The 16,221-nt window shown below is 36.4% G+C and overlaps 1 protein-coding gene across 1 annotated transcript in view; it reads left to right on the top strand.

Annotated features, from left to right (window-relative positions):
* The window catches only part of plekho2 (pleckstrin homology domain containing, family O member 2), a 37,336-nt gene extending 24,375 nt beyond the window's left edge, over positions 1–12,961 (top strand). The window contains exons 4-7 of the mRNA XM_020938867.2: positions 6,031–6,135; positions 7,486–7,584; positions 9,539–9,769; positions 11,138–12,961. Coding sequence (XP_020794526.1) covers positions 6,031–6,135; positions 7,486–7,584; positions 9,539–9,769; positions 11,138–12,130 — 1,428 coding nt within the window. The 3' untranslated portion in view covers positions 12,131–12,961. The remainder of the gene's footprint in view (positions 1–6,030; positions 6,136–7,485; positions 7,585–9,538; positions 9,770–11,137) is intronic.
* Positions 12,962–16,221: the final 3,260 nt, after the last annotated feature.

The raw sequence follows: 16,221 nt of genomic DNA, 5'->3' as shown, positions 1-16,221 counted from the left end.
TGGAGAAGAGGACTTGCTCACAATGAGGATGTTTTTACGGTAGTCTTGAAAAATAAAACAAATAACACCTGTAACTGAATAAATATACAGTTGTTTGAAACATTCCAGACAAAACAATAACATCTCCATAGAGAAAAGCATTTGACAGACCCTCCTCCAGAAAGTTACACAGTGCACCTTTAACTTTATCTTCCATATTATTTGTCAGTGTTGGACAGGTAGACTCAGTGAAGGATGAGTTTTAAATGTTTAAAAATTAAGAATCAAGAACAAAACTCGAGGCACATGTACACTGACACGCTCGCTGTAGTACCTGTATACAACTTTTTATCTTAGTTTGTAAATGATGATTAAACACTTGGTAGATATTTTTTTGTAAATTATTAGTTAACAGTTAATAAACATTTACAAGTGATTAGTAGGTATGCCTTATTATAAAGTGTTACCATATTTCTTTTCACTGACATTTGTTGCCATGTATAAGCGTTTGTAAGCAGGGGCAAAGTTAACACATTGCAATGGTTGATCGTCTGGTGATAGGTTTGTGGCCAGGAGTAGCACCATGCAGTAACAGCTACTGTAGATGTAGCTTTACACATTAAACAACGTGAGCTTTTTTATACAGTAATAATGATGATTTCTGAGTTTAAAGGTGCACTGTGTAACTTTTCGGGTAGAGGATCCACCATTTCGACTCCATGTTGAGACAAGCAGGCCACGTTACCAGGCCGTGTTACAGGTCAGATCTGTGGAGAAGAGGACTTGCTCACAATGAGGATGTTTTTACGGTAGTCTTGAAAAATAAAACAAATAACACCTGTAACTGAATAAATATACAGTTGTTTGAAACATTCCAGACAAAACAATAACATCTCCATAGAGAAAAGCATTTGACAGACCCTCCTCCAGAAAGTTACACAGTGCACCTTTAACTTTATCTTCCATATTATTGGTCAGTGTTGGACAGGTAGACTCAGTGAAGGATGAGTTGAACAGTATTTTCAGATGGGTTTAGACTGCTGAGCTGAGGTGATGACTGATTTCCTGTTTGTGGTGAAGGTTTCAGTGGTTGCTTAGTGCACTGTGGTGGACATAGAATCTAATATAAAGTAGAGCATGATATGATATGCAGTATATAAATTTAATTTAACCTCTATAACACTGCCCTGTGTTAATCCTGTACATGCATTGTATAAAAAATTTAACAGCTGTAATTCTCAGCTAAAATATAATGACATTGGCAGGCATGACATAAATGAATGACTACATTGTGCAGCTTCGAGAGGCTTTTCAATCATGTAAAGTGATATACTAACAAACTACTAATATAAAATAGTAGTTTTAAAATATATAAATACATAATAGTGTTGTCACGATACTAAAATTTCAAACTTAATTTCAATACCAAGGAATACACATACACAGTAATGATTGCAATATTTGGGAGGGAATTTGTGAAATATTTGTGCACTTCTGGAAAAGTTTTAGATTTTTGGCAGGGTGTTAAATATGGGCCTAAGGTTTTTAAAAATCCATGGATACAAGTTGGGATGACCACCTAGTGGCCGGCATGCATAAAATCCAAAACGGCCCCCACCCGAAAAGAGAAAAAGTTGTTTCCCCCCTTCTGTCTTAAATTGTTGTATAATGACACTTTTTCTACTTGACTTGATAAAAGAAATGCGATTTTAATGCTATCATCCTATTTTAATGCCATTTTCATGCCAAATTTATTGTCATGATCACTTTTTGCTTGAAAAACGGTCCATATTTCTGAAATGAAACAACATACTGTATAAAGCAGGTATCTCCAGCCTGTAGCTCGGGAACCATCAGTAGCTCTCCACACCCTTCCAAGTAGCTCGCCAAGGGATTTCTGAATTATATGTATTGCACTTAATAACTAAAATCTGATTAATTACCATTGTAATGTGTCATTTTAATTCCTAACTTTTGCTTTAATAATCATATAACTGAATCAATAATGGATCATGGCTTATGTTTAATAGGTATCTAACTGGACCATGTCTAAAGCTTACTACTTTCTCAATTTCTTGTGACCGCTACAACGAGTAGCTCTCTGGTATTTTTGTTTTATAAAGATAGCTCACCAAAGGAAAAAGATTGGAGCCACCTGGTATAAAGATTATTCAGGCTTCTTGTTTTCGCAAAAGCCTTTATCAGAAACTGTCTATTTCTGAAATCAAGTCAGATAAGGTTCAGAAAGTGTTTCGTGCTTCTATTAGATGATTTTCAACTTTAAATAATAGTACTTTTATATTATCATGTGGTCTTATATCTGTGTAATCCCTCAGTTCTTCAGTCCAGGTAGGTTCCATAGTGGTCCATGGGCGTATAGTCTCTGTGCTCTTATACTCGTTCTGATAAAGCTCAAGTTCATTCTAAAACTATTCAGGTTCAAGGTTCATTTCTTTCCTGTGAATGTGACTTTTTTTAGTATCGATACCTGCTCAAATGAGTATCTAGTTTCTATACTAGTTTTAGTATCGATTAGGTGTTGAAGGTACTTGGAAACATATCGGCTATCGTCTTAAATCTCGCTGATATGGGCCGATAGAAGCTTAGACTCTCTAGATTATGTCCATTTAATCCAGTTTACAGACAGATAAATGTCCTAATAAGTGGGGCCGCATCAGTATTCATCAGCGGAGTAGTATGTCTGTGTCTGTGATGTAGCACTGCCCCTGAACGCACCACCAGAGTCATGTTTACAGCCATGAGATCTGAGGGGGAACTGACGCTTAAAATGCTCTTGTGTGTGATCTAAGATATTAACAATAAATAAAACTTAACTTGAGCGCAGTTTAGGCCAGCAACAAAACTACTGCTTGTTTTTATTGTCCCACAGAGGACACACACAGCTGCTGTCATCATGCTGGATTCTGTTATTTTTATGGACGATCATTTTGAGTCAGGGTTAAAAGGACACTTATTTGTGAAGACTTGTGAGTTTTACAGTTAGTTAGTGACTAAATATATCAGCTGTTGTATCGGCTATCAGCACCTCCAAAGCCCCTTTTATCGGTATCATATCAAATCCAATAACATTTATCGGTCGGGCCCTAGTATTATCTGATTTTCGATATTTTTGACAACCCTAATGCATAATCATGAATAGCAATGCAGCTCTGGTAAGGTACAGGCTTACTTACAATTTGTGGTGAAAAATATAGCATATGGTGCCTTTTCAACTAAGATTTTGATTAAAATTTTGCCCATTTTCTTGTATAAACCTCCACAGTCCTCCCTTAACAGCGCCGTGGCCAAATCTCATTAGCAGGTTTTTCTCTGAACTTCTTAAACGAGCCCCGGGTTGTGAATGAACTGTGCTTCTTGGCGGTATCCTGGAGTCTCCTTGGAAACGGCCCCTTTTTCCAGAGCCCAACCAAAACAACACACTTTCATTATAGCTGGCTTTAAGATTACATCACTGTACTCGACGTATGTCAGCCTGTGGTGTTTGATGGGAAATTATTATTTTGTACAGATAAATATACTAGTATACAATGGTGCTCTAGAGATAAACACATTCTTACAAATTTAAAAAGTTCAATTCAGTGTATTTTTATGAATCCCAAAATTAAACAAAATAAGCTTCAACATTTATATATTACCATGTAAAGCTGTGCAATTAATCGAATTTTGACCGCAACTTCGATTTGTGTGTCAAACGATCTCTAAACTACAAAATAATCGAGTTGCAACAAAGCTTAACAAAGTTTATTTTTATATAAATAAGTATATTTATTTATTTTTTTAGATATAGACATTGTAGAATAGCTAGATATATAGTTTGGATTTTGGATTAATTTATTTTTTTCTATGTCTTATTTCATGTTCAAAGTATTAAGTATTTTATTCATTTTATGTTTTATACATCGCAAAACTGCTCTAAGGTAGATATTTGTAGCCTATATTTATTTTCAGTTTGAAAGGTTTGCATAAATTATCAATACCAAAGTGTTTTTTTTTTGTTTTTTGTGTTTTTTTTGAGAGAGAGAAATGCTGAATAAATGCATTGTGCAACTAAAAAGTAATCACTTGAATAATCGTGATTTCAATATTGACCAAAATAATCGTGATTTTTTCATAATCGAGCAGCCACAATACCATGTGAATTTTAAATGTGGTTAATGCTTTGTTTTTTAGCTTGCTTTTGTGTTTTGTTGTTGTTGTTGTTGTTTTTTTTTTTTTTTCTTAAGGTTATTTTGGAAATCAAATCAAATAACAGGATGTTTTTGTCAAATAAAACAAACCGACACAGTTTTTTTCTGGTTTAGTCTTGGTTTGGTTTTGGTCGTAGTCCTGCTTTAGTGCATTTTAGTTTTTTGTAGGTTCACTGTGTAGCTTTTCCGGTGGAGGTTTTGCCCCCTGCCTATCTCCATGGAGACTGTATTGCTTTGCCAGGAATGTTCCAAAGGATGGCATTAAATTTATCTGTCTTCGTGGAGATCTGTGGAGAGGTGCCTTTACTCCCAGTAAGAAGAGAGTGGGCATTTTCAAGCAATAAAATATCGTCTTAGTGAATAAATGCTTAATAAATGCAATAAAATCTCCATGGATTTAAGTAGGTGGTGGACCCCGCCTTTGAAAAGTCACACAGTGCACCTTTAAGTTTTCTTTTAGTAAAAAAATTACACTCCAGGCCAAAATGCTCAAAAGACGTTTCATTGTATTTGTGGAAAATCGTCTCCAGCTGCTCGTAAATCCTTTTATAGCATTTTATACCTTCATCTTATTTTCTCTTTGATGAAGCAATGGACAGTTTGTTTTGTACTTTGTATTGCCCTTTAGACATTTTTCTCACCTGATCTTTGCCAATCTAACATCAGTAAAAAAGATGGAGTTTGACGACTTTTATGACTATAATTAGGCCAGTGGTTTACAACAGCGCAATGCAATGTTTCTGTTGTAATCAAGCGGTTTCATTATTTTCCATGTTTATGCCACATGTCCAGGACTTGAAGTTAGTTTTGTAGCTATTACTTGCCAAAGAAAACTGGTCAGGTTACTGGTGGGACATTGCCTTATATCTGTCTGAAGGGAGGACATAGCCACACTGACACTAACACACCTATATTTGTAGCTAATATAATCTCTTCACTCCCCAACTTTATGGCTACAGTAATGCCATGACTTGGTAACACTTTATGATAAGGTACATCTACAAATGTATATTTGTTTATTAACCATTAACTAATCATGTACTAGACATTACGTATTAACAAGTGACGAGTTCATTTGCAAAAACAGATAAGTGTGATTTTAAAAAGTGGTTTTAGGCTTACAGTGCTGTTTAGAGATGTTTTCAAAAGCCAAATGTGTTTTACTAAATAATATTTCATCTCTCCCTCTCTACTTTTTGCCAATTTTTCAAAACTCTTCAAGCGTTTAATCATAATTTAGTAACATGAAGTGTTATTACTAATTTATAAAACATTCATAAATGTTTAATTACAAATGTTATGGAAATCGGTTAATTAATTAATCATCTACAAACAATTTACAAATGTTTTTTAATCATTAACTTAATTTTTTTTAGTAGATCGTTAAAGGTGCACTGTGTAACTTTTTGGTTGGGGCTTCGTCGCCTGCTTGTTTCTATGGATACGTCATTTCTCTGCCTGGAATGTTCCACACTATGACATTAAACAGCTCTACATTACATTTATTTAATCACAGGTGGTTTTATAGCTCAAAAATCCGTAGGAAAACTGACTGTGAGCGGGTTGCCTCTCCACAGATCTGACCTGTAACTTGGTCTGGTTTGGTCTCCATGAAGACAGAAATGTTTTAATGCCATACTGTGAAACATTCCAGACAAAGCAATAACATCTCCATGGAGAAAAACCTTTGATGGACCCTCTACCAAAAAAGTTACACAATCCATCTTTAATAAACATCTGCTAATTATTTGTAGCTATGCCATTTTATAAAGTGTTACCCATGACTTTACGATGCAATATTTCCTTTTCTAATGAAGATCTTTCCACTTTTTTCCATCCGTAGGTCCATGATATGAAGTTTCAGGCTCCGTCCGCTGAGGAGAAAGAAGCCTGGATCAAAGCTCTGTGTGACGGCATCAGCCGAGCCAAGAACAAAATATTTGATGAGGTAAGAAATTTATTTGTAATGGTATTATGGATTTAGTATGCGCCATCGTTGTGTGTCTGTGTACAGTATTGGTGGCTTTCAGATCGTAGAATGTAATCATGTTTTGCTCTCAGATGAGGGGCAAGAGACAGATTTCCCTTTTGATTAAATTATACTTTACCGTGAAATATCAGAAAGGTAAATTCCCTAATATCAAACCTGATCATTTCTATTATTGACTAGACCCAAGACCATGCTATATTACAACAAAAATCTGCAGTTGAACAATATTTTATCTGCTCCCCCATCTGTATTAGATAATATTGGTCTATCCACCTTACTCTACCCCACCCACTTTTGTCTCCAAATGCCTCTAAATCTAAAGTTTTTTTGTGGAGGCACTGCCGGTTAAACTGGAATCCCATTCATGTCAGTGGAGAATTTGTGTAACGTTTTGTATCTTAAATATTACATAAAGTCAGTTCATTTGTGTAAAATGTTCAGTTTTCATGTGCACCGATGAGTCACACTGCACTGATTCTCTGGGAGGCTTTAAAGGGACAGTCCAGAAATTTGGATAGAGTAATTTTAGAAGTAAAACCAACCTTGCATGTGAAGGATTTATGTCTGAGCAGCAGCAGTGAGTTGTACTTCGTGATAGAAAGCTTGGCAGCGGCAGACTGATATCACCTAGCACACATCTTACCGGGAAAGTAAAATTCCACTGCTGCTGAGAAAATAGTCCCTCAACACGCGAGTTTAGTTTTAGCAACACAATTCTATCAACACAGACATTTACATTTAGAGTCTGGCGTAATAATAGATTTACTTCGGGTGTTTTGTGGAGTGGGTAAGACTGTTTTTAGTGGCAGGATAACAAATGGCCATTGACATGCACTAGTCTACCACCAGCGACCTCTGCAAATACAAGGACTGGATGGAATATTTAAAAAAGTGTCTCCACATGTTTCCAACACTCTGGCTCACTAGGAAATTAGGTCCTATGTTCAAAATGCCAGACTGTCCCTTTAAAACAGCTTTATAATCCGAATTGAACTTATTTACTGTCATGATCAACCGTCCCGTACAAAATAATACAACCCGAATGATGAAAGGTAAATTCACAAATGTTGAACCTGATTATTTCTATTAGTGACTAAAACCAATAGCATCTTTAGTTTAGTTTAGATTAGTTTAGTCTATTTGTTTATCTATCAGGGACAATGCACATAAAAACATTGAACTACATAAAGAAATCATCTGAAAACCAGCAATATAGCCATGTGAATACTTTTACAGTCAACTTTTATATTATTATTTTTGGTATTATTTGATTTATGTGTAACTCACCCATCTTTTGAACATTTACAGCTGAAGGTGGACGAGAGCAGCAACTTGGAGCACGTGACTCGTTCCAGACCCAAAGGGAACAGAGGCCGCCGTCCCCCGACTCGCATTCACATGAAAGAGGTTGGTGTTTCATGTTTCATTTAAAACAACACTGCTTAACTTTTACATGCTGTGGAACTATGGAACAGCAAGCAGGTGGAGGTTTTTTTGTTTCCAATTCTTTTTTTCTTTTTTTTTTCTGTGTGCAATAAATATAACCCATAGCGCAAATACATGCTTTTATATTAAGTTAAATTAAGCATGTTAAATATTGTTGTTTTTTTTGCAATACACAGAACAGAACTCATACTTCTTTGTGCATTCTACAAGATTTATTCTACAAATAAATTACAGTATATTACTCATACATACATACATATTATTTATACATACATTTAGGGGTGGAAAGTAACTTAACTTTTTACAGATACTTAGTTAATTGTAATTTATTGAGATTCTTGAGGTAGTTGGACTTTTTGAGTAGATTTCTAAACATCTAATTGACTATAATTCGAACCATGTTATTGTACATTTTAAATCATGGAAGTCACTGAGTACTGCACAAGTCCCATTTGTCCCACTCCACGTCTGTCTCAAGTACTCAATTTTGTTAGTAAAAGTACAGATACATGGGCAAAAGATTACTCAAGTACAAGTATCACATGAAAAAATCTACTTAAGTAAAACTATTGAAGTACCTCTTTAAAATTGTACTTTAAGAGTAAAAAGTAAACGTATTTTGTAGAGATTTTTAGAACTATTAAAGCATCAAATGTAAAGATTCTGATAAAGCATTCAGCTGATTTTAAGTGATTAAAATTATTTCTTAATTTATCTAGCTGTTTTGTGTTTTTGTGTGTTTGGTTAGCTCAAAGTTGGGACATTAACTCAAATAAACTGTGTTAAAAATAAGTCTCGGCTTTTTTTAGCAGGTCTCAAACCATAAAGAAAAGTATTTTTTACTTTTCAGTTCAGATCTAAAATATAGTGGAGTAGAAAGCACAGATACTTGCTCTCAAATGTAGTAAGTAAAAGTAAAAAGTATCCACTGTAAAATCTACTTAAGTAAAATACAGATACCTAAAAGTTGAAATTAAGTATTGTACTTTTGATTTTGTACTTTGTTACCTTCCACCACTGGTCTCTGCTCCAACCCACAAAAGCATAACAGCTCTGCATCTCATATTCTGACTTGCCAGAGCTCAAAGAATTTGTAGATTGCCAATTTAATTCAGTTTTAGACTTTTTGATTGATCAAGTTTTGTATAAAGCTTCTAAAATTGTGATAAAATGTAACTAGTATTCTGAGTAGTATTTTTATGCATACTTTTATTTAAATAAAATCAGTCTCCTCAACAGAAATTTGGGAGCCTGGGGTAAGTAGTTTCACGTGGCCCTCCTCTAATATAAATTAAAAAGTGGGGATGTAACAATAACTGAAATATTGTGATACTGTATCATCAAAAGTCTCACAATAATATCATGGACTGTCACAATATACCGAATTACAAGTTCCTTTGCTTAAATGCATTTTTTATAGAAACAGCAGCTCATAAACATCAGGAACTACATATCCCATGATTGATTTCAGTGCAGAAAATATGAAGAAATATGTTTTTTACTTGAATTCTTGAGATTATGATGGAAATAATTCACACCAAAATCTTGTCAAGGAGTTTTAAAAGCAAAAAAGTTTTCCATCTACAGTTATATCAGCCTCTCCAAAGTATTGCAGTAAATATCGTACCGTGAGATGCAAATCGTGATAATATCGTACCGAGAGGTTTGGATATTGTTACATCATTTTTAAAAAGTAGAGGGTCCAGTTCTGGGCCCCTAAAACCTTGGGGCCCTGGACAACAGATGCTTTTGTCCTTCCTGTCTACTGGCCTGAATACAATTATGACAGCAGTACACAAACTTGTAATCGAGTGCATTATTAGCCTAATAAATGTACTGTTTACTTTTTGCTACATTTCAGTTTCCACTACAATTATCCACCACTGCATAAATTACCTGTTTTCTTGTTTTTCAGGTTGCAGATGTTTCTTCTGATGGCATCCTGCGTTTGGACCTGGATCTTGAAAACGCCACGATGCCCAATGGGACCCAACCATCTTCTTCTGCTGTGGACGGGGCTGAGAAACATAAAGAATCAACCCCCTCTCCGTCCTCCAGTGAAAGGACAGAGGACAAAGCGCTGACCACCATCAAAGAGGCAGAAGACCAGGATCAGAGCCAGTCAGAGGAGGAGTCAAAGAAAAAGGTTAGTGTTAGAAAAATGGGTGGATAGTTTACTGTAGCTTCATATCTGACCTTTAAAACATAAATTTACTCTGCAAATCGAACTAGGACTAGGATCTTAGCACAAAAAGAAACAAAAAACAGTATATCTTGAGCTATGTTCAATTAAATTCTCAAAAAGGGGTCTGGGATACCTGATTTTCAAATAGCGAGGGAGGAAATATGTTTTAAAATGACCGATATTACACTATGTACTGATCTGTTATAATGTTGTTTCCTCATCAAAAACAGGCCTGGAGTTGTGTTTTGTTTCATTCACACATGTTTAGCACACAAAACCTGCATATTCAGTTCCACCTTGTGATGTCATGTGGTAAGACAGGAAGTCCCCCACTGCTTTTTTAAACTCTACACACCTTCACTAGAATCATTTGGATGATTGAAGCCCAGTTGGCAATCTCTACTGAACGAAAGGTAACTAAAGGTTACTACTTCATGACATCACGAGGTGGATGGTGTTATTAAAAATGTGCAATGAACTGATTACACAATTCAGTCAAGATAAGTTAAGACCAGTGGGCATGTTTGTCATAATTATAAGTAACAATATTATTATGTTCTTCTAGTACATTGTTTCCCAAAGACTGGGTGGGTCACAAGAGATTTTTGGGGTCTCCTTGTCACGATCTGCATGTCGGTCTGCAATATACAGTTCTGACACATGAGAGAGCGAGTGAATATTGTGTCCTTAGTAGGGTATGTTTCTATGCTTATTCTTTTCACTACTACATATATGTGTGAAATGGGATTTTTTTGTGCTCACAAAAAGGAAGACAAAGCACAGAAACAGACTGGATGCTGCACCTGAAATGCCTGTTGTGCTCTCCTCCTGCACCCCGGACTGGAACGTGCTACAAAAACACAGACAGGCCCACCTATCTTATTAGAAATGTTGAAATGTTAAGACATGTTTTGTATAATTTCTAATCTTTTTGTAATTATTTTATTGACAATTTTGTTCCAATATTGCTGGTTCAATTGAATGTTGAAAAGAAAAAGAAATGGGCTACATTTAATGTCCAAATAGGTGACTTATGGATCCTTTTATTGTTTGTTCAGTTACTGTTTTTCATTGTTTAAAACTTTAGTAAAATTAATTGTTCAGAGAGACACGATCAGTAATGGTCAAATCCGCCTTTATTTTGTGATTTACAAATAATGCCTATTGACTTGGGTCATGAAGGTTTGTGACTTTTAAAATATGGGTTCCCAGAAAAAAGTTTGGGAAACACTGTTCTAATACATTTATTTCTCCAGGAGATTTTAACAAAAAATGTATCTCTACACATATTTAATTTCTTTATTAAACCAATTAAAATGTATTTTTCAGACTGTGAAGCCACCAGCATCACCATCTAAAGAAGTGGAGAAGAGTGAGACGAAAACCCAAGAAACAAGTCCTGATCCTAAAAAGAAAATCCCTCCTATGCCTCCGAACAAACCGTTATTATCTATAATCACTCCACAAGAACCATCCCCAGCCAAGACCCCAGCTCACCCTCCCACTCCTCCAAGCAAAACAAAGAAACCAACCGCATCTACTGAAACCAACCAGGAAGCAACTCAGAATGGGGAGAAAAATGAGAACGAAAAAGATAGTTCTCCAACTCTTGAAAAAAGTCCGAAACTGTCACCTAAACAAGAGGACCGTCCAAAATCAGGTGTCCAAAACGCAAATGTTGACGCAGAGGAATCGAAAGTGGAAACGCCGACAGTGGTAGTGTCTCTAAATGATTCGCAAAGTGTTAATTTGAGTCCGTTGCTTGGTCATACACAAGGAGACAATGGGAAGAAAGCCGAGGAGAAGTCTGTAGATAGTGGACAGCATTCAGATGACAATAGTGAAGATTCTGCTTGTGAATATGTGCAAATGAGAGATAGCAACAGCGGGTTAGATGAGTTGGATGGTAGGAGTAGTAGCATAGCAATTTCGATCAATTTAAAACCACAAAATTCCTCAAATAAAGGATATATGTCTTGGATTTCGAAACCACCATCCCCACTAAAACCTCAAGAGAAAATCCGATCGTTTTCAAGCGGGAATCTTTTATTGGATTCCTGTGATGATATCGGTAAGGTAGATAGGTTTGAAAATAGGGAAGTAGATATGAAGAAATTAGAAAATGAGGTTGCTATGGAGATGGAGGATACGAATGAGCTCCTGAACAGGGCGACGCGAGCACAGACTCTCCCAAAAGGAGATAAAAATCCTGAAAATCTACTGGCTGAAGCGATGGAGAAGCTGAAGAAGGCCGATCACGTGCTCAGAGAGGTGAAGAAACTTAAGCTGGCGAAGGATGATAGACATAGGAAAAGCTGGTGAAAATATTAATAGACGTTTAAGAGATTTTTTTTTTTATCAATGGTACAAGCAAAACTCACCAATAGGCTCAACTCACGCTTATGTCACAAACCAGGAAGACGTTTGGAAACATGCTGTGGGTGTGTTGCTTTGGTGCAGAAGGGGTGGGGCTTACGTGGGCAGGTGCACGTGCATGTCTGTCTGTGGAAGGGTGTAAAAGCGTGCACTTACCTGTTACCTGGTTTTTTGGTTGAAGGTTAGAGCTTTGTAGCCGTAATTTTTGTTGACAAAATGTAGCGGCTTCTTAACCAACCTTATAGCCGCTTGGGACGATCAGAGTGGGTCCTGGTGTTGTAGTTTTGTAACACACTTAGGAGGCTTTTGGACACTTGTTATAGCCGTGGTAATAAAAGTACAGAGCCAGGAATGCAATTTAGGTTATTTATTTAACATAAATGGGCAACAAGTTTGGGGAAGGGAACTGACCAGAAACAAAACAACAAGAACAAACTAAAGGACAGCAGGGACAATGGTTAACTGTGTCGTAAGCCCCACACAGCTCTCCCGTATCACACCTCAGTTTTTTAAAAACAGCGTGGTCGCACAGTATCCTCGGCACAAACGCACACACATGTGGGTCCAGCAGTCCACCTGGCCGCCCACAGAAACCGACACCTCCCAGGCACACAGCCAACTTCCCCTTAAATTCTGTCTGTCTGTGGCCAAGCAGCGTCACCCCATGGTATCACCCTCTACACACTAATACGCTGGGATCCAGAATGAATTTTGTATATTTACTACCAGACATAAAGCTATCACAGCGCAGTAAAGAAGATGGAGAGAACCAGCTGGAAAATAAAGGGTGAGTAAAGAGGAATAGTGGCGATTTCTTAAAAAATAAATTGATGGAAGAGTTAAGATTTGTCTTCTTTTTTTCCTCCAAAACAAGACAAATCTTAACTCTTCCATCAGTTTATCTTTTAAGAAATCGCCACTATCCCTCTAGACTCACCCTTTATTTTCCAACTGGTTCTACCCACCTTATTTGCTGCGTTGTGATAGCTGTATGTCTGGTAAAAATATACAAAATGCATTAGTGTACAAAAGCCTCCAAGCGTGTCACAAAAGTACGACCCCAGGACCCACTCTGATCTTCCTGAGCAGCTCTAAGGTTGGTCAAGAAGCCGCCACACATGCGATGACAACTTCTGGTGTAGTTCCCGACACTGTGTTCGCCGACAGACTGTAATAAAACCCATTGAAGTAAATGTAATCAGCAGTAAAATGAAGACTGCATACGTATGTGCTGTTTGGAATAATCTTGAATTTGGCGCCTTTTCTCTTCTAATCGCATGTACCCAGTGCACTCGGAGTCATGTGTCAGTGGAGAAATTATGAAAACTGAAGTATGGTTGTAATTGTTGATTAGCCGAACATAACGGAACGCTACAATGGCATGGAGATGAAGGAAACTGGGACATTTTCTAATTTTTCTTAGATTTTTTTCTGGCTTGCTACCGCAAACAGAGCCCGCCGGAAGTTGTCATCGCATGTTTCCAAACGTCTTCCCTGGTTTGTGACGTAAGCGTGAACAGAGCCTGTTGATACTTTGCAGCGATATATCACACTGGGGGTGTTCTACATGTATGTGTATTTGCAGAGTGTTCACCAGTTACCATAGAGACACAATGCAAACATTAGCAATCAGTGCCAAATAAGTTTAAGGTTGTCTGAAAAATCAAGAAAAAAATACAAAATGGATTTAAACAACAATGATTTTCAGGAGTCCATTATCGATACAAGCATTCATGGTCGTGTTTAGGTGTTTGATTTTCAACAAAACGGTGAAAAATTGTTGACATGCTTGTGACTGTAATTGGAGCATGACTATGTTCCCTCAGCCTTATGTTCCCTCATTTCTACATTTTTTGTTTTGTTTTGTTTGTTTTTTTCCAGAATTAGGCCCTATATTCCCTCATTTCTAAGGGTTTATTTATTTTATTTATTTTTTTTTTTTCAAAATTAGGCTCTGTGTTCCCACATTTCCTTCATCATTAATTTGCATCAGATTTTATCCACATTTCTCTCAATTTGGTCGTCAATTACACACAAACTATTCTCCAGCAACAGTTGACTACAAGTGTAATTTACAGGTCATTCAGAAAAGGACCCTGAAATGACTCTGAATCATCCCTTTAAATGTGGTATAAAAATAAATATTACTTGACTTAGAGTTTAATTTTTAGAAATGAGAGAACATAGAGCTGACCCCGCTGTAATATATATGTAAAATCAGCTCACTTGCCAACTAAGTCAGTTCTTTATGGTCAGATTGTGGAAACATAAAGTTCAGATTAAAGTTTTACAGCACTTCAGACAGAGCAGTGCCTACAGTTAGCATCACAGCCCCAGAGAAAGTTGATGACAGCTGCTGCAAAGTTTGTTCTTCCGTCCATTGATTTCCATAACAAATGAGCAGTCATTTGCAAATGTTGTGTGTAAGCATTATTTTATGGACGCTATTTCTAAGGCAAATCAGGCCATGGAACGGAAAGCACTTGTTAAACATAAAACTAGTATTTGATTTGATTTTTTATCCGGGGAGACAGATATAGACGATCATGTTTTAAGGCTAAATGATCATTTTACAGTTTTGCAGTTAAAGCCACAGTATGTAATTTTCTTGCCAAAAATAGAAAATTGCCACTGAAAAAAATCGAAAAACACGTGGGCTTCCATCTCCACAGACCTGACTCTTACTTGGCCTGCTTGCTTCAATGGAAATATTGTGATTTTAATCTAAATTTATTCCCATGGAGAATGTTCCGAAGTATGGTTTTAACTTTCTGTTTTTATGGAATCAAGCAGGAGATGGGCAACATCCAGAAAGTTACATACTGTGTCTTTAAAACATGAATGTAGGATAGAGTTGGGCTACCTGTGTTAAGGTACTAGAGGGCATGGAGCAATTAAAAGCTTAAGATTAACAACACAAAGTAATTAGCATCAGATGTAAATTATTCTATGACTGGAATTTTGAAATGTCACTTTTTTAGACTTTTTATATCTGTACTTGTTGGCATGGCCTTAATGTAGCTTTTTATCTTGTGCTACTGCAAGTTTGTTTGTCAAATAATAATAATAAACTAACTTTAAAATATGTCATAGCTAAACAATATGCATTTTACATGTGATTTGTTTGGGATTTTGCTGATACTGCACATTTTTGGCCACTATTTTTGCTTCTTATGGCAATTAATTATTATTAATGTTTACCAATTTAGCTCAGGATTTGTAATAAAGTAAGTAATTAATCATGTGAATAACTGATATGGATACAGAGGGATCAATTAGGTTAGAGACAAAACTATTGGAGATTGTACATATAGTAAATAGCTAAATAACAATGAGGAAACTCAAATTATTTTTTTTTCTATATAGACAAGATGCTTCGACTGTTGTCACTGTATGTAAAAAAAAAAAAGTCTTAACTGTTTTGTGACTAACTGCATTTTGTACTCTTTCATACAAATCCTGTATTGCCCAAATAAAAATTGGGAATCTATAATGTCTGCTTAGTTTATTGCGAAAAATGCACTATGAAATGAAACTGAAATGTTCCTCAGTATCCATAGGCAATGTTACAGGTTCATAGTAAGAATGCATGGTTTTCAACGTATTTTTGAGCAATAAAAACACCAAATGCCATAGTGTGGAACATCTCAGACAAAGCACAAACATGTCCAGGGAAATAGTGCGCATTTAAATAGGCTACTGCTTTCTAACATTAAAGGTGCATTGTGTTAGTCAGGCTGGTGCCACCTAGTGCCTCCACTCAATTTCATTTCTTTCCATCGCATAGGTCAGGAATCGGAATACACTAGATGGTTTTGCAAGAACCCCTGAGGATTTAAAGCCAGAACAAAGAGAATGTTTGGTGAATTTTATCAAGGGGAAAGATGTTATTGCCCGTTAGGGGCGCATTACATACGTCAAGACCAAATAGCAGAGATTATAAAATTATAAAAAAGTACCCGCCTACTGTCAGGTGAACAAATCCTAATGCTGCGAGGTCAGACGGTTTCCACAAAGTGAAACCGGCTGATGAATCA

The sequence above is a fragment of the Boleophthalmus pectinirostris genome, unplaced genomic scaffold (genome assembly GCF_026225935.1).
Source record: "Boleophthalmus pectinirostris isolate CB_2022bp ecotype Guang Dong unplaced genomic scaffold, ASM2622593v1 HiC_scaffold_19, whole genome shotgun sequence".
Classification (NCBI taxonomy): Eukaryota; Metazoa; Chordata; class Actinopteri; order Gobiiformes; family Gobiidae; genus Boleophthalmus; species Boleophthalmus pectinirostris.
This window is presented reverse-complemented; position numbering and strand designations above follow the sequence as displayed.